Source organism: Leptinotarsa decemlineata, unplaced genomic scaffold, assembly GCF_025532065.1.
Source record: "Leptinotarsa decemlineata unplaced genomic scaffold, Ldec_3_MD MMD2_tig00026354_RagTag_RagTag, whole genome shotgun sequence".
In the NCBI taxonomy this organism is placed as follows: Eukaryota; Metazoa; Arthropoda; class Insecta; order Coleoptera; family Chrysomelidae; genus Leptinotarsa; species Leptinotarsa decemlineata.
Window position 1 is genome coordinate 1886477 of NW_027412702.1, and position 23399 is coordinate 1909875.

General features: G+C 33.8%; 2 protein-coding genes across 2 annotated transcripts in view; one reads left to right on the forward strand and one right to left on the reverse strand.

Moving 5' to 3' along the window:
* The window catches only part of LOC111506107 (myrosinase 1), a 26347-nt gene extending 12967 nt beyond the window's left edge, over nucleotides 1–13380 (forward strand). Inside the window, exons 7-9 of the mRNA XM_023161056.2 lie at nucleotides 4649–4783; nucleotides 10149–10255; nucleotides 13199–13380. Of these exons, the coding sequence (XP_023016824.2) occupies nucleotides 4649–4783; nucleotides 10149–10255; nucleotides 13199–13331 (375 nt within the window). The 3' untranslated portion in view covers nucleotides 13332–13380. The remainder of the gene's footprint in view (nucleotides 1–4648; nucleotides 4784–10148; nucleotides 10256–13198) is intronic.
* Nucleotides 1–23399, reverse strand: part of Actbeta (inhibin subunit beta) — a 162442-nt gene that overhangs the window by 36301 nt on the left and 102742 nt on the right. The gene's annotated exons all lie outside the window — the stretch shown is intronic.

Genomic DNA, 23399 nt, shown 5'->3' on the forward strand with positions numbered 1-23399 from the left:
TTCGCTGAATTTGTTCTTAACGGTGATCAGCCTCAATTATCTATTGACCTTTGCCTCTTTCCACTAGTAAATTGAGGATTATAGTCGTTTTTTTCCAGTTACTTATATCTAGCCCTTAGTCAATTATCCCAAGTAGTGGCTGTTTCTAGAGTAGAAAAAGTTTTGAATTATGAGTTATTAATTGCTTCTGAGTTTTCAGTTCATCAGAAAGTAAACGTTCTTTTTTAGATAAATCATTATTTTCATATGCAGAATTAATTTAGTTTTCATTTTAAGTACAATATGGAGGCGATTTATCATTACCATAGTAACCTTGACCTGACTTGTGAATCAATTGAAGGATACGGAATACAATGAGTAGAGTGACTTCAACATGAATCCAATATGGCGGACGTCGTAAAAATGGCGATCTAAATTTCCACAATACCCCTTATAATACAATACTATCAAATGAAAGCATTTGTTGAACGGAATACTGTAAATGGCCAAAACCTCCCGATGGAGGAGCTAGATAGATTAAAACTCATAGAAGAAAGACCTTGTAATAATGATGCACGTTAGCATCAGGTTGAAACGTACAGATTGGAAAAATGTGGAATGAAGAGAATGAATGTTGTATATTTTAAGAATCAAGCTTTCATTGAAAAGTTTTGAGCTGATGAACTGAAACGAATGAAATGAGTTATGCTCAGACTACGGAATTGATTCTATTTAAAAAAAAATAATACCCATCTATTTACCTAATATCTATATTTCCACTTCACCAGAACAAAACTCTGTCTGTTAATGCGAATCTATACATGAAAATTTTGCCACAAGGCGACCAAAAATGGTACCAATAGCAATGGAGTAAATGCCACTATCTTTTTTTGATTCCATCAAAGAGGAACCGTACAAAATAGGATACATTTCAGGATTCAGTCGACCGCTCAGCCAAAAATTACATATGGAAGTCAAACAAGATAGAAGCTTTTCACCTTTACAACCAGAACTTTTTGATGTCAAATCTTGAGAATGAGAAGTTCTTTTTTTGCTAAAGATAAAACACAAGCACTACATAATTTTTTAAGGCGCTCTAAGAGCGGTGCTTGGGCGAAAGTAACGATTCACATTGGATTTGAATCGTTACAGATTAAATCCATTTGGAAAAACGTTTTCAGGAAGTTTATTCAACATAAACGCAGTTCTTCAGATGGAAGAGTTCTCAAACAGTGAAGGTCGAGGTGTACTGAGTTGAACCTCAAAACGATGAGCAGCCACAGTCCTTCGGGTATTTCTGATATGTACCGCTCTTGGTGGAATCAAATGTGCCAAGTCACTTGAACAACTCCCCTAGGTTATCAAGGTTGCACGCGATGTTCACGTCTCTAATCAGACGGATGGCTGTTTTCTGGATGGATTCCAGCAATTTCAGGGTATGTTTGGAGGCAGAGCTCCATACATGAGAATAATACTCCAAAGAAGGTCTTATCTGAGTCCTATAAAGCATCAAAAGTTGCTGAGGTGTGTACAGTTTTCTGGTTCGGAACAGTGTTCCAAGCTTTTGAGAAGCGGCCTTTGCAATTCCAACGACATGATTGAGCCATGACATATTGGTGTCCATTTTAACTCCCCAATAAACTTATCGAAGAAGAAAGCGGAATTTCTGATCCGACATTATTATATCCGATTCGGAGACATTTATCTTTCTGGAGAAAACCGATGCCTGGGTTTTTGTGGCGTTGAATTGGACCTGGTTTCTTTCACCCCAATTCGAAATCACTTCTAGATCCTCATTAAGATATGCAACCTCCTTCTGCCAGTGAAGATGTGCCTACGTCTCCGATTTCCTGGAATCCAAATGGAATGACGAGACAAGTCTGCTGTCGTCGAAAAAGCAATATATTGGATTCTGCTGCTAGTCTAATGAAAGATCATTTAAAATGTGTTTCAATTCTATGTTATAACATTTTTGACCTCACAATGAAAGGCAATGTCAGGAAATGTCTTTTGAGTTTTGACCCAATTCTAAATTGGTAGGTTACCCTGATCACACAATTTCACTATTCGGAGTGTTCGAATCTAACACATTTGGATAATACTAATAATAATAATGACAAAAAAATATGGTGGAAAATTTCTTTGCAAGTACATAATTGGATCCTAAATTTCATCACCTAGTTAATGCTGAAATTGTTAATGTTATTGTCAGCATTATTCAATAAGACATTTCATTTTTGCACTGTTTGAACTTGAGTTATCATCTTGTTTATTTTATAAAAAATGGTTTGTATACTTCGAGCGAGGATTGAAGATGGAGAATATGATATCTCCACTGTGGTTTCAATGGAAAAAATCCGGACAGAAATGTGATTCATAAAATGTAATTGGTACATGAATTCATAGAATCTAGAGAGTTGATTATTGTTCAGGATAAATAAATAACGAAGGCAATAATGTTGTAGGCCAAATTACTCTGCTGTCCCAGGCATCAGGAGTGAGTCGTACAAATGTTTCCAGGAATCATTATCGACACCATTTCGACACCATTTCACCATTACAAAATAAAAATGCTTCATGAATTGAACGAAGATGATTTCGATTGGTGAGTTAAATTTTGTGAGATCTTTACGACTTTCGGAACGCGTCAACCGTAATCTAGCTTCTCATATGTATGTACCTTTTATCTGTATAGCAAGACAACTGTCGGAATTTCCATGTCATATTGACGTGTCATATTATAGGTTCATTCTTTTGTAAAGCAAACCTAACTAGTGGAAGATATTTCAATTGGCTGAATGATTAAGTCATGCCTAGCATTAACTAAGTCATCCAGTCAGATCATCTGACTGAAAGGAGTTTTTCTACAGACAGGCTTCCATCATCCACCACTGGACTCCATTCAAGGAGATGGTTTAAAAATCAAAGTTGAAATCAAAAGTCTAGAATAAATACAACCTTCAAATACTCTTTTATTTTTATCTTACACTGCTTATCGTTGTGAAGTCAAAAAGTTACATAGATGGCTCCAGAATTCAAAGACCTTTCAAATACTGTGTCTTGAAAATTTTTGACATGTAGGTTGTTGTTGGGAGAGGTGGCTTTATATTCATCTTTCTGATAATTTGACATGCGACACGAATATTTTCATATACCTAATAATATCTTCATTCGTCTAGGGAATAAACATGTCAAAACAAATGGCGCAATTGAAATCAGGCTACAAACATCCTTATATTCCACAATCAATGGTGGTCATAAATTGAGAAGTAAAAAATATGAATGAATATTCATTAAAATAAATTAACACATCTAAAATTCGATTACAAACATGTTGGAGTTTAAGAATTAGACGGTAATCATAATACATCGAGATCCTCAAGATCGTCAAAATGTTCAGTACAAACATATGATTTACATTTCAATACACATACATATTAGTCAACTGAGAACATATTATTTAGGTGTTTACTTTGAAGACATCTCTATTCATTTGGACAATTCCATGAAATTCATTGATGTCATACAGAGGATTTTTAGTTAGGAAGAACTTCAATGAGTACTTGAATCTTTTAAATAACAAATCTAGTGGCAGAGTATTGTATAGCTTAAGGCCAATATTGCCGTCCTTTTCAGTCTATTTGCTTGCATGACAAGGTCTGAAATATGTTCGAGAGGTATAATTATTTATATTTAGTCGAATATGTGGTAGTTTTTTATAAACAATAACTGAATACAGTGTCATTATTTTGAGATTTTCAAATATATATTGGACAGCAGGTTTCATCCCATCTGGCAAAAGTTATACTCCTTATAAGTTATACTTCTGATACACTGCCCCAGGATATTATTCCATATCTAATTCATATTCAAGACAAGAGTCTTTAAAACTACAACACGTGTTTCGATATATAATAGCTTCATCAAACGTTTTCATACAATATCAAATGACTCATTTAAGGAAGCTCATTTTGACTTCAAAGCACTTTATACTATGACAAGTTTGTGACAGAATTTCATATGAAATGAAATAACAATATTCAAATGTAATCAATGATATCGATATCCAGCGATATTCAGCAAGTAGGTTGATATAAATAATTTTTACTAGAATTAATTCTCTATCCTAAAAAAACGTTTTTTTATTCGTTGAAATACATTAGCTCGTTATGATTCGAAAAAGTTTTTGTTGATAAAATTTTTTCATTATCAACTTCATCAATACTTTGATGGAAGTTTCAGCCGAATCAGCTGAATGGTATTTCGATAGTGGAACTTTATGTGTAGAGTGTGTGAAGTTTTATGAAAATCACATCCAAATCGGTGAAGCCGTTTTTGTGTTTAGTGCACACGAATGCACAGACAGACGCATTCACAAACGTTAAACTTTTTAAACATGATTTTTTTGGAGTACTATAGATTCCCAATAATAGTTTGTTTGAATATATCCCATGCAATCAGTTAATTTTATTATATGTATTGTATGTATTGATATTGTTCCAGTTTCAGGAACATTTTCTATCATGATGATGATATTACAGAAATAAGAAACAACGGATCAATAATGTTCATTCTCATTCAAATACTGAATCATTTCGGAATGAGTTGTAAACAAATTATAATTACTTGTTCAATCGTCACGACTGAAATAATCATTATTCGTTTTTAGATTACACCAAAAGGTGTGAGGAACCTGCTGAACTGGGTCAAAGACAAATATGATGACCCTGAAATTTTCATTACAGAAAACGGTTTTCCTGACGAGGAACAGAAAAACGATACGAAGAGAATAGAATATCTGCAGGTAAACAGGGTGAATTTGGAGTTAGTATTTGGGAGAGTTCTTTCTTTTGTAAATCTAGGATGTTTTCGAAGGGAGAAGAGATAAGAATGTTGTTATAAAACACATATTTCACATTGATCTGATCGAATTCCAATGCGATTTTAATTTGTTACCCGCTACGTTGGTAACGTATCAATCAGTTCCATCTTGGCGATTTTAGGCTCGCCCTCATAACTTTTTTGTCTTCTTGGTATCAATGTGGAATTTTGGTGGTTTGAATTGTATCACAAGTTGGATTGATCGAATCAAAAAGGTTTTTGTAGCAGTCTTCGTTTCACAGGAAATTATCCAAAATTTTGAATTCCAATTGAAACAATCCACATATTTGAATTCAGCAGTTTATTTTTCAAACGAATATCCTATTTGGGTGAAAATATACTCATCGTGGAGTTCTTTTTAGCAAAAAATACGTAAGCAGGCTGTGACCACTCAACAACATTTGCTCTGCTCCGATGATCTAATGTTGCAATAAAATCACTAGTTCTGCATTCTCCACTACCCATTTATCAACAATTCCTTGAGAAATGTTTCAATTCAATTATATAACTAGTTTGTTCATGGATGACATTATGATGGTTCATTTTATTATTCAGAAATATTTTACTTTTACCAGAATTTCTATGTAATGAACACACAGATTAACTAATGCAAAATCATGAAAATTGTGATTTCAGGGAGAACAATAATATGAATACTGCCTATTTATTAATCGATATGATATTAAAATAACTTCAAATTTGGAAATTCTAATGAAACATTTATTTTTGGATCCAGCAGTTCATTTCACATATGAATATCTCATGTTGAGAAAAAGTACGTCGCATTACGTTCATTCCGAAAAAATGAATATCTATGAAAGTAAATAATTTTCGTGGTGAAAAAGTTGATAAGCTCCTTATTTGTGATGTAGAATGTAGAAAAACTCCACAGCAGCTACTGTTATGTATGCTGAACGTTATTCAGCTTTATTCACAAAGCAGACGAAGATGATGAGGTCATTGTAACTGTGAACGAAGAAATAGATGTGTTAGCTTGATTAGAACAGTGTTCACTCAAAAAATTGCTTTGGTAATTGATATTGATAATATGATATGATAATATATGATAATATGGAGAATATATTAAAAAAAAACTAGTGTACTTTAGACCACACGATACAATGATGCAACTAATTTTCCTTTATTTTCAGTATTTTAATATTAACATATGTCACAAAAAGGATTTGAAGCTTTATAACTTCTATTTATTATATGCGAGCGCTTTCGATAGCTGGCTGTTCTATCATCTTCTTGGTTCTACTGACACAGAACGTTTCATTCTCCTGTTTGTTCTTTAGGAAAATAAACCTATAAGACCGGTTATCAATTTCACCAAAGCACCTTCCTACAAAATTTAAAAAATCATAGCCGATGAACTGAAGAATAAAATCAACAGAAACAACAACCACAGCGTTAAAAATTCAATTGAACTCACAGTCAGAATCTCAGAGACAAATGTCAGCACGAACAATAAACTATTCTCATTCGGCGTAAAAAACGTACTCCAACATACCGATCAACGAAAATATAAAAATCATATCCAATAAACTGAAACACCAAAACATAGACAGGATCTACATTAACCAGATTTAATGCAGCCTAAATACAATACTCAACCAAAACTATTTTGAATCCATAGGAAATATTTATAAACCAACAGATAGACTAGCGATGGGATCCCCTCTATCTAGCATTATATCCGAAATATACCTGTAAACTATAGATTAGAAAATCTTAATAATAATAAAAACACACGATGAAAAAGGAGAATGGTTCAGATATGTTGACGATGGCTTGTACATATCACAAAACAAAGGAATAAGAATTGTACAGATGACAAAGGAAATTAACAAAATAAATCCAAAACTGATTTTCACTATAGATGAAGAAAAAAACTCGAAACTCAACTACCTGGACATAACTATCGGAGATAACCACAACAAAACACAATTCCAAATAGCAATCTACAGAAAACCTATACAAACAAGCTCCACCATACCCGCAAGTTGAAACCACCCATCACCACACAAAAGGGCTGCCTATAATGCATAATGCATTCTTATACAGAATGTTGAGGATACCACTTAGCAATGAAGCTCGGAACAAGGAAAGGAAAATCATATACCAAATAGCGAACGAGAACGGATTCACCCAAAAGACAATAGATAAATTAGAAAATAGAATCAAACAAAAAATACAGAACAAAGATCAAACTACTCCAACAGATAAAACAACAAAACGATGCACTGCATTTACATACGTAGGTCACCAAACCAAAAAACCAACAAACATCATCAAACCCCTGAACGTCAATATCACATGCAAGCCAAACATGAAAATAACACAAAAAATAAATAGCGATGAAAAAAAGAAGACAAAAACCTAAACGGAGTGTTCAACATACAATGCTCGGACTGCAACAAATTCTATATCGGCCAAATAAAAAAAAACTGATCCAAAGGAACGACTAGCACAAAAAGGCGTACAACAAATCAAAACACAACAAGACCTAACATTCAATATACTACACAATACCATACTCATTCCTAGAAACAGTGATCCTAGAGAAAATCCAACACATGATGTAACCCAAATATAGGCAAATTTACCTGCAGTACCTGCACTAAGGCTTTCTAACCGCATACATGAGCAAACCAGATGATGAAACGTATAGTTTGGGTAGAGCCAAGAAGATGACAGCACAGCCAGCTATCGAAAGCGTTCGCATATAATAAATAGAAGTTATAAAGGCACAAATCCTTTTTGTGACATATAATAAATCAGTTTTTTCCGTTAACCAGCTATCGCGCCCCTGCAAACGACAACCCTCAGAAGTCGAAACTTGTGCGAGCTAAAGACTAACGAGGTCTTACTTCTCAACGTGTGATTCCTAACACGAGTTGGACGATAGCAAGTGAAAATCAAGCGTTCAGCCTGCGGCTTGAACCATCGACTCACACATCGGCTGGTTGACTGAGTGAACAAAGCACCTACGTCAAACACCGACCGACCAACCGACCAAGAAAGAACATCTATACCACTAAATGATTTCTGTTAGTGAGGTTGCAGTCAATTTTGAGGATGCCAGGGAGTAAGAAAGAAATTCTTTGGTATTGCGTCAAGCTTTCGGAAATGTTTATTTTCTTCTTCAGGATCTACTAAACAATTGTGAACAAATCGAATAAATAGTTACAATTTCATAGACCTGATGAGACTACTTACTATCGTGAGTTTGAGAAAAACTGGTTCCTTCATAGCAATCAAAGCTTATCGGTCATATCATGCAGACAAACAGTGTAGAAACATTTAAATATTCAATTACTATTTCATAGACCTGATGGGACTACTTACTATCGTGAGTTTGAGAGAAGCTGGTTCCTTCATAGCAATCAAAGCTTATCGGTCATATCATGCAGACAAACAGTGTAGAAACATTTAAATGTTAGTCAAAATCTTAATTGTACCGGAAAGCATGGTTAAATTATGAAAATTAGTTTTAGGTTAGTCACGAGAAACGTGATCTCATGACAAGTGTCACTTAATAACTGCCCACTGTTTTATATTGATCCATGGATCCATGGGACTCATGTAACTTGATGTTAGTTAGTTATTTGACAGATCTATCAATTCCGTGTTTACAATATGAAATTACGAACTATGGCTGGTATGATTAAGATTATTGTTAAATGGATTCTATTGAATTGTTCGGTAAATTATTATTAAATTTATCATAGCGCAATTTAAGTATATACATATGTGTGAATGGAGCGAATATTGTCAGTCAGATTTTTTATTCATTAAATTATTTTCCTTCTGTTTACGGATCATTTTCAGAAAGGAACGTTTCAATGTGTTCTTTTCAACTTCAATAATCCTAGTAAACTCACTACACAACCACAACTATGAGGTGGCCCGTTAGATCATCAGATTAGACATCGCTCGATTTCTTCTTTCGTGATCATGTCAAAAAACACGGTGCCGTATTCCGATAGAAAACCAAGGTGATTTTGAGAATCAAATGAGGAGGGCAATTGCACAAATAAATAATAAGCAGTTGAATAACGTCATAAGGGGAACGGAAGATCGAATTCGACAATGTCAGGACGAAAGCATTTGTGAAATTTAGTGGAGTGGAATATACTATCGACTTCAATAGTGCTTCTTGATTTGTTCACCATTATTCATCGACTCTCTAAGTAATGTAAATAATCGGTTGTTTGTGACATCGTACATTAGGAAGTACGATATAACATTAGGAGATCAATGTTACACGATTTTACATAGGGGTGTAACGTTACTTTGGGAACAAATAATTTATGTAAATAATCGGTTGTTTGCGACATCGTACAGTAGGAAGTACTATATTACATTAGGAGATCAATGTTACACGATGTTGTTACATAAGGGTGCAACATTTCTTTGGGAATCAATAATTTATGTAAATAATCGGTTGTTTGTGACGTCGTACATTAGGAAGTACGATATTACATCAGGAGATCAATGGTACAGGATGTTACATAAGGGTGCTACATTTATTTGGGAACCAATAAATGTAACAATTAGGTTTTTCCGTTAATCAGCCGTCGCCCTCATACGAACTCTCAGAAGTTGAGAAACTTGTGCGAGCTAAGGACAAACGAGGTCTTACCTTTTAACGTGTGATTCCTAACACCTAGGTAGGTAATCATTATATCGAAATTTTAGTAAAACAGGAATCTTTCTGAATAATATAATGAGCCATTATGGTGCCATTGAAAGAAAAACCAGTGATATCATAAAATTGAAATATCTGTCAAGAAATTATCAATCAGTGAGTGAGTGGGAAAGCAGTTCCACTGATTTCAGAGCGAATATTTTTTCAGTGGTCGCATCCCCCTGTACGTGATTTAAAATAAAACTTCACAGTAAGTATATTTTCGACAGAATAGAACATTCGTTCGCAAAATGAACTGTTGAATCCGAAAGTGTGAAAATATACAGGATGTTCTGTGTTAAATCCCAAAGTTGGGATATATTATGGTAAATTTCAGTAATTTTTTATGGACTGAACTATTTTATATTGATTATTATTGGTAAAAGAAATATTCCATCTTTCATGTTGATTTTTATTCTCAAAATTGAAATGAAGACTTGAATAATAATTCATACTAACTCATTTTGAATGACAATATGATCTACTAGGTTTATCTGAGCAGTAAAAAATTGTGAGTTTCCGCTGCAGATGATTTTGAAAATAACAGTGTCATTAGTAACACCACTCATATTAAAGATAACTCTTTGATCAACAGAAACATCTGCACGCGATATCAGAAGCAATCATGAAAGATAGGGTTAATGTCAAAGGATACGCGGTATGGAGCATTATGGATAGTTTTGAATGGACAAATGGATACAGGTAATTTCATCAAATACATAATCACTTTATCGAACTATATGAAAAACAGCAGTTAAAATTGATTTATTTTTTCTGATACTACTGTACATGGAACGAAAATTTTTCATTATTATTTTCATTGTATTAAATTGTATGAGGTATAAAATGAAGAAGTATATGGAAGTATGAAATGGCTGATGAAATCAATGTACCAAGATAAATATTACAATAGTGCTCATCTCAATAATATTATGCGTCACCTGAGGCTGCCGTCGAAGTGGGGTACTATCTCCCCTTCTGTGGTCGCTCCTGATTGCTTGATGCCCTCTACAGAAGAAAAGTAGATCTGCAAGCTTCTGCAGATAACCTTGTCATATTGGCAAGGTCCACGTCGGGAAGGGTAGCTTGTAATATCCTCCACAGCACGATGGACGTTATTCACAGTTGATGCCTGAGGGAGCTGATGGACGATCTAACGCCTCTTTCCCTTGATTGTGAGGTCATTCCATTTGGAATGGAGGTGGAATATCTTGGCATTATCCTTGATAAAAAACTCATTTGGAACGCTCACTTGGAAAAAGTTTTACACAAAACTAGCCTGTCCCTATGGATATGTCGAAGGATTTGTGGTAAAACTTGGGGCTCAGGTCCCAAATGAATTCATTGGATTCATGTGATGATTGTCAGACCAATGATCACTTATGGTGCAATTATCTGGTGGCTGAAGGCTTTACAGAAAACGGCCCAGGCGACGCTCTCTGGCTTACAGAGACAGGCTTGTCTGGCCATCAGTGCTGCCATCAGTACCACAACGTCAGTAGGAATGGAGATACTTCTAGGATCTACCTTCTATCTACATTTCTCTGGAGAGAGAAGCTATACGGATTGCATATAGACTTGTGCACATTGCCAATTCCACAAATCAATTTATTGCAGAGTGCAACAGACTGTTGGTTGACACTGGGAGTCACAGCATTCTGGAAAATACCTCTGTCTTCATGCCACCAACTGTCAACTACGAACTGCCTTATAAAGTACTGTTCCCGAGTAGAGAGAACTGGATCCTCCGGGAGGAGGAATTATTAAGAGCAGATAGTTTTTGATTCACAGATGGATCAAAAACACCTTCAAGTTCTGGTTCAGGTGTTTTCAATCGCAAACCTAGGACAGATATATCAACCTGCCTAGGAACCTTTGCGACTGTATTTCAACCGAAATTTTTCGCTATTGAAATGTGGTGTGTGGAGAGATTGAAAGAATCTAACCTCATACACAAGTTAATAAAAATATACTCGGACAGTCAATTGGCGATGAAAATTCTTGGCTCCTAACGAGCAACATCTAAGTTGGTAGCAAATTGCCAAAAACGACTCTCCTCGATGAGAAAACTTAACAGATTATCTCTGATCTCGATTCCTGACCATACTGGCCTGGAAGGCAATGAGGCTGCTGACACCTTTGCAAAAAAGGGTGCTGCAAGCAGCTTTATCGAACCAGAACCTGCTAATGGCACGTTCTGGATCGATGAACACCTGGATGCCAAGAAGATCAATGGACTTCTGGCAGAATTGTCCAGGATTGGCTAACTCCAAGGCGTTTATTCACCCTTCATAGCTTAATACCAAACAGTTGTTGGACTACAGTATGCATGAACTACGATGTCTTACAGGTCATTGTCATGTGAATCATTATATGCAGAGACTCGGACTGTGTGTGTCGCCCCTGTTTGGAAAATGATAAAACAGTAGAGCACATACTTTTTGCCTGCCCCGCTGGGGACCGAATCAGGTTTTTAGAGTTCGGCAGAGCCGTACTCTTATCAGACCTGAAAGACTGCTCACTATACAAACTAATTGGCTTCGTTGAGAAGCTGGGTTTTTTTGGTCGTGTGTGAATATGTGTGAGCGACAATAAACTTTTGCGGTTTGCGATGGAGGATCGAATAGACCCCACTCACTTTGGATCTAACCTAACCTAACAATGTTATGAATCTAGATTCTCTGATGAGGAAAATTGCACTACTGACAATAAAACATCACAGTTTCTCTTTTTATACGTTGGTGTTGAATTTGTTATTGCAGTCATCCCAAGGAGTACATATATTGGTATATTTCGGATTATTTTACTATTGATATTTCATACGTGGCTCAGTATGTCAATCCTATTTCCAAAAAACAATTTTCAATTCAATTAGTCTCCCGAATGGAAATATCAATACTTATTTAAAATTGATAGGAAAAAACCAATGCCGTTCTACAAACAGATCAAAAGTTTGGGAAACTTCGAACTCTAAAGCGATTACACACGAAACCAGCCTCAAAGAATCATTTCATAACTTTATTGAATTCAAGTCAAGTTACTTAATGAGTTTATTTCTTGAATGAAATTTGATTTTCGAATATATTCGGAATAAAGAGTTGAGCATTTTTAATTACTGTTTGATAAGTGTCTAGACTTGTCAGGAAACAACATCTTTCAGTTCCATCTTTTTTGTCAAAACTTTTTTATACCTATGAGTATAATCACTTGTTGCTTCATCTTCATTTTTCTATTGATGAAAACTTTTATAAGAGTTTCAACTGATGTTCGTACATATTGCTTAGGTGGGGTTATATGATACCATAAATATTCCGATAATAAATACAATTCTTGAAAGAAATCCTCATATGTTGGTCCACATTCATGTATTAATAGTAATACACTTGGTTCATGTATTTTCATAGATAGAAAAATAATATATAGAAGAATATAGATAGGAGTGGATACATTTGCATTACTTTATGCCAAAAATAATGCAGAAGAAAGAATCGAAACAAAGATGTAATTCATTGAAGTTTTGTCATAAATGTCATATATATATGAAGTAATTTTTAACGAAGATATAGTATGAAATATTCATGGAATGATCTTTAATACAATAACATGTATTATTTATTCTTCTTCCAATAACATTTTTGATTTTAGAGATAAATTCGGATTGTATCACGTTGATTTCTCCGATCCAAACAGAAAGAGGACGGCCAAAATGTCAGCGAAATGGTTCAAAAAAGTGATCGAAGAGAGAAGAATCGTTGGCAAGAAGGAAGTGATGAGTTGATTTCAATGAAATTTTATGAAATAAATTGGGCAGTTTTTGAATTAGTGAATGAGTGGTTACACTATTTCTTCCATTTTCTACATAATTTGTTAAATATTTCATTAATTTTTCAGTATACCAAAATTATTTATCTTGTATATAAAATTCTCATTTCTGCAATTTATTGATCTCAGTGAAGATATACACATTTTGAATTGGAAATTTTGAAATTAAAGCATTTCAACAATATGTTCATAAGTGAAGAAATCAAAGTAATAGAGAAATTCAAAACAATATAAAGAAATTAAGTGGATCCCTACTATGAATGAGGCTGTGGAAATTATTGCCTCTTGAAATGTAGAAACTATAAAATATAAACGAGAGAAAAAGCATGTTTCATTTCGCTATTCCAAAAAATTGTACTGAGTGGAGTGAAACAACACTAATGACCACTCAGTAAATAGCCAGAATACAAGTACTTTTTCCATAAAACTTTCCACCACTCAACGAAGGGGTAATATAATAGTAATATAATTTCAACTTTGAATTTCTGATTTCGACTTCAGTATAATAATGATCTTTGTATATAAATATATATATATATATATATATATATATATATATATATATATATATATATATATATATATATATATATATATAAATAGATAAGTACTCTTTGATCATTCCCATATTGATTTCAATTTAAGAGCCACCGGTATACAGCTGTTTCAGCCTATTGGGCATCGTCAGTACCGGGCAGGCGGTCCTCGATTGAAGACAAAATGAGAAAAAACCAAGAAAGTACTTGATAAAAATAGCTGCGTAAACGCAAGCGAAACATAAGTGGAACCACCTATTGGTGTGACACCCAAGTCAACTTGCCAAGTTTTTTATGTCAGTGTTGGTGGTTTGACCAATCAACCGACAACTGCGGTAGCAGAAATTTGGGAAGCTAACCTGAAATGCCATCGGAAAACGAATCCACATGTTTCTAGAAATGATATGAAATCTAGAAAGGTTAATGCAGTCAAGCTGCTGGAAAATAATTCCATGTAGTCCGACTCTGCCGCAATACCATCACTCCCAGAACTGAGTGTTTCTTAACAGTTTTATAGGGGTAACATAGTAGCTAAAATACGTTGAAATGCTTGCTACTGATACCAATTCATTTTATAGATCGACGCCATTTTAAATGATAGCGATCCGGGATACTGAAATTAGATGAGTTGAAAATATGAAATACCGCACATATATTCTGAAAAGTACATAAAGATTATAACATATTATTATTTACAATAAAGTGAGTTAAGTTTGCGACCAGAAAATTAATACGTCGACAGAGTGTATTTTTGTATAATTAATAATTTTACCGACAACATTTATAAATGAGTGGCGCGCTTAAATTTTGCTAATAATAGGCTATATATTTGTCAATAAAATTTCATTTGCAGTAAAAATATCAATCTTCGAAACACAAACAATGTCTTTATGAGTTTTATGAGTTTTATTAGTACAGAAGTGAAATTTTAAAATGGCTTCAACCTTTCTATTTCTTAGTTTTCAGTTGGTGACATATCTATTATATTTTCCTAGTGTCCAATACAAAATTACTTCTTGCGTCTTCAAGAAAACATTTTTAACACTTTTTTATTTTATTGTTATCGTTTTCGGCTGTATTATATTTTATAACGCCTACTTGGAACTACTAAAAAAACTCTTATAAAAAATTGTTTTCTGATTATTTTATGTGTCGCTTAAAAATGATGCAAAAGTGCAATAAGGGAATTCTTCACAAAAGTACTTTTTAAGAGTGTTAGACAAATTTTATAGTACCTGCCAAAATGTTTATAAAACTGTTTTGTAGTGTTTGTAAAAGGCCTTACAAAATATTGATAATGACTATAATGCTTTATAAAACGGTGCCAATTTCCTATTTATAGCAGTTTTATAAACACTTCGAAAACATTTCTGGGAGGAATGCAGTTTTATAATTTGTTTCTCCGATACGTTTCCGCAACTATTATAAAATACGAAATTGCTAGTTGGGTGTTTTCTAGTTTATCTATTGTCTTTTGGGTGTATCCGTTTTCGTTCGCTATTTGGTATATGATTTTCCGTTCTTTGTTTCGGGCTTCATTGCTGAGTGGTATCCTCAACATTCTATATATGAATGCGTTATAGGCAGCCATTTTGTGTGATGGTGGATGGTTTGAACTTGCGGGTATGGTGGAGCTTGTTTGTGTAGGTTTCCTGTATATTGCCATTTGAAATTGTGTTTTGTTGTGGTTATATCCTATGGTTATGTCCAGGTAGTTAAGTTTTGAGTTGTGTTCTTCCTCAATGCTGAAACATAGTTTTTGATTTATTTCGTTAATTTCTTTTGTTATTTGTTCTATTCTTATTCCATTGTTTTGTGATATGTACAGTCCATCGTCAACGTATCTGAACCATTCTCCTTTTTCATCATGTGTTCTTATTATTGTTAAGATTTTCTCATCTATGGTTTGCAGGTATATTTCGGATATAATGCTAGATAGTGGGGATCCCATCGCTAGTCCATCTGTTTGTTTATAAATTTTCCCTTCAGATTCGAAATAATTTTGATTAAGTATTGTTTTCAGATTGTGTTCCATTGGTATACAATGCTCGGACTGCAACAAATTCTATATCGGCCAAACCAAGAAAAAACTGATCCAAAGGTACAATGAGCACAAAAAGGCATACATAAATCCAACAGTATATAAATCAAACCTTGCAACACACGCCATACAAAACAAACATAATTTCCCCCCACCAGAGAACATAAAACTAATAAAACGAATCAACAAGGCAAACGGCATGGACATTTGGGAAAACTTGAACATCCATAAATTCAACAGTCATAAATCACTTATCGAGGAACAAGTACAAATCAAAACACAACAAGATCTCACATTCAATATATTAAACAAAACCATACACATTCCTAGAGAAGATCTAACACGAAGAAGAGTACCTGATGCAGAACAAATACAGGCAAAAGGCAAAATAATCCTTGAAAACTCAGAACACGTAGCGAGAATAACGTGAATCGCTACTTTCGTGCAGACACCGCTCTTAGAGCGCCTTTTGAGGATTTTCCTGTAGTGCTTGTATTTTTCCGTTAAAAAAAAGAAACCCGGAAAAACAGCTCATCAGCCATACTCCTCGGAAATGGCTCAACCGATTGTCATGAAATGTTATATGTATATTCGGTAGGTCTGAGAATAAATTTTATTTTATTTTTTATACCCCTAAGTGATGAGGGTGGTCGACCCCACACGTCTTTTAAACTTTTTTGGACAAAATCTTTTGTTTTTATTATTTTTTACTAGCCAATTTAGTAGGGATGAGAACGAAGCCGGTCTCCTGTCTTTCTCACACAATGCTCTTTCTCTGACTGCCTACACAGTTTTCTGATATATTATTGTTCATCCATCATGCGTTGATACAGTTTGTGATGCCACCAGAGCTGTGAATTATTCAACAGAGTTTTTGAACTCATTGGATATGCAAGGAATGCCACCTCATAATTCACAACTGAAGGTTGGATCGCCCGCAATTTGAATCCAGCACGGCTCTGCAACAGCACGCGATTAGTGAATTTATTAAAAACATTGTCAGAGCCAGCATTTCAAACGGCAAGTTCCGAGGTGAAAATATATTGATACCCGAATCCCTATTATACCTACAGATGTGCCAATTCATTTTAAACGTGTGCAGTCTCAAGTACAAACAATGTCCGTTTGTGGCTTGGATTTGAGCACACCATGTTCTTCACAAGTACAATTATACCTGGCATGCTCTCGAGTGGGCAAACTATCCAGTATATATAATAACTTGCGATTACGTTGGTTTTGTTTTACGTAATGAATCATTTTAAAGGTTGAAGTCGCATTTTTGTATTGTTGTCTTCACCCATTTCGAAAATAAAATTGATGGATGTGAATATAATTTCGTTGATATGGTAGGTATATTCAAAATATCGACCATATGAAGATTTGCGTGGGATGTCTGTAGATATATGAGAATAGTTCCAAACAATTATATTCGTTATGAGAAGATCATAGAGAGTATTCATAAATTATGTCATAATGTGCGTTATTGGATGTTATATATACATTTTTTTCAGGACTGAAATATTCTTTATAACTTTTCCAGTTCTATTATTAGTCAATTCATTCATCGAAGATGTGCATTCCCAGGTATATTTTCCCAACACTATGTTTCTCATCAACTCTCTTCCTAATCTCTACCTCCGCCATTGCTATTGATATCCTACCTCTGGTTCAGGACCCATTTGTGGAGCTGATCTATCAAAGTCATCTGCTTTTCTATGTCTGTAATTCCTGAGTATCCATGCACCCACTATAGACTCTGATTCGGTTTATCAGTTTGTTCAGTTCTTAATTGCATTCTCAGACTAGTCTTGATGCCATTCATGCATTCATCAACATCCCAAGTGCAGCCAGGGTGTCTGTAAGAATATTATTCCTTCCATTTCTTTGAGACCTCAAATTGATATTCTTTGTGCGTGATATTCTTCCAAGATGGATATAAATTGACCCCGTTAATTGTTGTAAGTTTCTTCTGCACAGTATGTTCCGAATTTGCCAAGTTCCTTTCTGCTTGGTGAATGCGGAGGAATCCTATAAAGTATGGCATGATAATGAAGAAAACGAAAGATTTGCCAGACTACTTAGTCAACGAGTAATACTGTGAAGTAAAATCTCGCGATAATGCTGAAAATTCTGAAACGATTCAAGAAAGACAGATATTCTAACAAAGACAGTGTCTTCATCTGGGTTGAAAAGTGAGAGTACTGGTTACTATTTCTATGGCTAACAGATGCTTGAAACGAGTTCAATTTTGTCGCATAAATGTTTTGAATACTTGTAAGGTTTAATGATTTGGAGTGTCTTGAAGTAAAAACTAGTGAATTTTCACCATTATTTCATTTTCATTATAGCTTTCTTCCGTTTTCTCATCTACAAGAGTAAACATAGTTTGAGAAATACCTTTCTGGGAATTGTTGAAAAGGAACTACAATTAATATATGAGTGACCTAATCACTTTTTCGACAAATTCCCGTATTAAAATATCTACGGCTGTATTAAGATCAAAAATCATTATACACGAAAAAACTATGTTTGTCAAAAATTGCCCTCGTGATAGTTATTTGTGTTCGCAACGAACTGAACTGTATCACTGAGTGTGATAGTGTCATAGTAGGGAAGTTGGGGGTAATAAATATCGTGAAACTTTTTGTCTGACATGCGGGAGATAAATCCGTTTTATTGTTATTGATGCGGATGAACCAATTTTTTAGTTGATTACTTCTGAAGGTTATAAAATGATGAATTATTTTTTTCAGTATAATAAAATATGGGATGATAAGTCTGCAGATATCCTACAGTGAGCTTTTTCAATCAATTAAACATTTGTAGCGAACAATTAGTTACTGATTTTTTTCAAATCTTTTGAATTCTGTGGTACTTACTTAGTTTCATTGGCAAATCATTACCTAATAGTTCCCTAACTTTCATAGCGTTTTATTTTGTAGAGGAGAGAAAAGAGAAACACGCTGATGATGGATATCATTCATTCATGCGCAGTTATTTGAAAGGAGACTAATAACAAAGAAAACTCAAATGGACTGAAAATATTAAATATTACATTAAAATATGAACGAAAACTGAAATATTTGAAGTGGTACCTTTTATGAAAAAACAAAAGTTTTTTCTATTATTTCTTAAAATTCAGATAGTAATTGAATGTTGATCATACAGATGAGTCGTCTTCTAGGAAAAACTATATGATCTTTTTGTAGAAAATTTCATAATACCGCAATCAATTGGTCATTTTATATATTCTTCTAATGAACATTTCATCTGAGATACGTTGAACATAAATAGTAACGTTTCAACAAATATTTCTGCTGTTTTTTCTCAGTTAACTTTGATGCAGATATATTTAGTGTATGTATTATCTAGATACCTTCAAAGATACTGTATTGGTTCTTGTCTATTGATAAACCACCTGAGAAAGTGAATATTCATGTAGAAAATGGGAGAAAATCATCTAATTCCACTGAACATAGCTTCAGCAAAAAAATGATTTCGCATTATGTGCTATTCATTTTGTCACTGTGATTTGTAACATTCAACAACAGATACGAAATAATTCCATGAAACTGCATACTGCGATTCGGTTTGATTTCACTCTTTCCTTTGTATTTGCTAGATGTCTAACATTTGCAACATGTTTAACATTATAAGAATGTAGGCTTTAACGGCTGGCGTCGATGTTTTTATTGGTTTTCAGGTTTCGCCGTGGTCTCCTTTGGTTACAATCTCTAAACGTCTCAACTGCAACTGCGGCAGTCATCTTCAGTGGCGTTGAAGTAGTCTTCTTGACGTATCAACTGAAACTGTTTGTTGATTGTTACCAAAGAATACCGCGGCAAAACCCGGAAACCAACAAAAACATGTTAAACATTAGCAATTTATTTAAATGTTCCTAATGATTGGGAAAAGTGCACGTTATTTGGTTTATTTTATGCCAGAGGCTCTAGTTTCACCATCTGAATTTCATCAATTCAATGCATTACCGACCACACTAGTCAAATTATCACTTTCATTGTCATAGCGATCGTTAAGAAATTTGACAGAACCTTTTTATGAATTTGAATAAGCGGATAATTGAATCATATGCTTCATAAGTATCTGAATTTTTTGGTAAGGTTTTCTGCGGACATTAGAATGTGTAAGTGAAAGATTCAAATGTTATTTCAAAAACTGCACCTCCCAATTTGATCTCCACAAACTTTATTTGAAAAAATATAATCACATGTTTCGCTAGCACAGTAGTTTTTTCAAGGGTATGAATACTTCAAATTATTCTTACATTAATATTTTTCTACACCCGTACTCTAACAACACACTTATATGACCATAATCCGTTTCATAATGATATCCATTATGATACAGATTTTTCATAACGATACAGATTATCAACCAATAGAAACCCATAATTTTTCAATCAAGAATCCTGTCCCTTTGTTTGTCCTAGATTCTAACCTAAGTAACTAATTGCTTTATTTGTCAAAATCAGTTTTCATATTACCTACCTATATTATCAAAATGTCTGAAAACAGCGATATAGAAGGAATACCATCGACTCCAATATTTTCAAAAGATCAGATTAATTACAGTTGTTATATTCAATATAAATATAATTAGTATCTTTATAGTTTTCATATATCCATGATAATACCATCAAGTTTGTGTTTTTTTAAAAAAATATGAGTTAATTACTGTAAATGTGTTCAATACAAATATAATATTTATAGTTTTTCATTATTTATCGGGTTTAGAAAAAATAGCGTATGCAACTCTCATGTAATGGTTATTAATACACTTGCATATATCATACAAAACTCGCCTTCGCTCGTTTCGTATCCCGGTTAATGCTCGTCTCTTAATAACCATCATTACATGATCGTTGCATAATATACTATTATATACTACAGGTAACCATAATTGAGACTACCTCCAAAAATTATCTGAACCTCTACCTAAGGTACCTGTTGAATTATGATTACTTAAAGCATATTACCTCACATCTACATCAATAATAATTCTTTCTCGGCTTTCAATAAAACAAGTTCCATAATGGTGATCTATTCAAATCCAGTTGGTCATTTATTAGAATTTTTGAATGTTGCTTCCAAATGATTCAGTTTGAAACCTTTATTTTCTATGTGCAAAATTTCGAACTCTTCCCTAAAGATATGATTTTTTTCCAGAAGATGATTTGAATATGTTGAATTTGTTTTCTTACTTACATAGCTCGTGTGATATTCCTGGATTCGATTCCTAAATGTATTATGTTAATCAATTCGTCTTCAAACCCATCGTTGACCGCAATTTGCTTGATGATATTAAGTTTTTTATTGAGTCATAAAACGGGAAATAATTAACCTTCTGTCGTTATGTCTCAAAAAAAATTATTTTCAATTCAACAACAATATTTATGCCTCCTCAAAAGGTTCAATTATGGGAAATCCAATAAGCCCCTTACTTGCAGAAAATTTCATGGATAATCTAGAGAAGTCGATCTTTAAACATCCTTTGATTAAGAATTTCTTATATTGGCATAGATATGTGGATGATGTTTTTATAGGGATATTAACAAAATTCATGAAAACATTAAATTCACTAATGAAATAGAAGCAGACAACTCAATCAATTTCTTGAACTTAACAATTAGTAGAAGGAACAACGAACATGATTGTTCAATTCATCACAAACCGTCCTATACGAATATTACTATACATTACTATTCTACCCATCCTTATCAGCACAAAGTAGCAGCTTATAATAGCATGATTCACAGATTAGTCAATGTTCCTCTTTCAATAGATAATTTCAAGCAACATTTGGGAGCAACATTCAAACATTCTAATAAATGACCAACTGGATTTGAATAGATCACCATTATTAAACTTGTTTTCTTAAAAGCCGGCTCAAATTTGTCCGATTGAAAAAAAAGGCGACTCTAGCGATATCACAAACAACAGGGCAATTTCAATTTTATGTATCTTTTCTTAACTCTTCGAAATATGTGAGCAAAATGTTATGTACTCCCATATTCAAAAAAGTATTTCTCCTACTTAGCATGGTTTCGTACAACAAAGATCATGTATCAGAAATCATGCATGTTTAAATCAATATCTCTGTACGTACCTGGACAAGCAAAAACAATTCAATGTTGTTTATTTAGACTTTCAAAAAGCCTTCGATCAAATAGACCATTACGTTCACCTCAGCAAATTGACAAAATTGGGACTCTCTAACTAACTGCTTACTCTAATTGAATCATATCTAGTTGACAGAAAACAATTTGTCGAATATGAATTTTTCAAATTGGCCCAGTACGTAGTTACATCTGTGGTACCACAAGGTTCTAATCTTCGACCTCTTTCATTTTTAATTTTCATTAATGTTTTGATAACCTCTTCGAATTTTTCTAGCCTACTATTTGCAGACGACCTGAAACTATATTATAAAATCGACGACATTGCTGACTGCCAACGTGTACAACGTGAATTAGATGTAATCAAACTTTGGTGTAATAATAACCGTCTACAACTGAATGTATCCAAATGTAAAATAATATCATTTACAACAAAAAAGTGAACTTTAATGTATGATTATTCAATCATCAAAACTACAATCAACCGCTTACATGAGATAAAAGGTCTTGGTATAACATACGACAGTAAATTAGCATTTTTAACACATATGAGGAATATGACTGCTGATGCAAATAGGATGCTTGGATTCATTTACAGAAATGGCAAAAACTTCAAAAGTATTTCCACCTTAAAATTGCTATATTGTGCGTATATCAGATCTAAGTTAGAGTATGGCTCTGTGTTATGGAATCCATTTTACGACTACCAAAAAACATCAATTGAGAGCGTGCAAAGGAAGTTCCTAAAATACTTATGTCTAAAAGTTGATGGTCAATACCCCACGAGAGGCATCGATCAGAATATTTTGTTGACACGATGTGATATGACATCTTTGAAAAATAGGAGTGTTATCCTTGGTATAAAAATCCCGCATAAATTACTTAACAACAATATTGACAGTACGGTTCTTTTACCCGAGATCAATTTTCTTAGTACCAAGAAGTAAAAGTCGACACAATCTGAAATTCTATTGCGAAGCATTACGCACAAATGTTATGCTACGATCACCGTTGAATTTTATGTGCAGTAGCTCAGATTAAATCTGTGAACACTGCGATATTCATGTCGACTCTCTGAATGCTTTGGTGTCTTGTATCCACAATCACTTTTAATAATAGTATAAATAAAATTTGTGTCAGTACTGCTGCATTGCATGATTTGTAACTTACTGTGTTATATACCCAATTTTTCATTTCTCTTTTAAAATTCTACTTATATACATTTACTTTTATACACTTCTATATTCCATTATTTTTAATATTCATTTCATATATGCAATAACAGCATTTTCTGTGACTGGGTACTCCTAT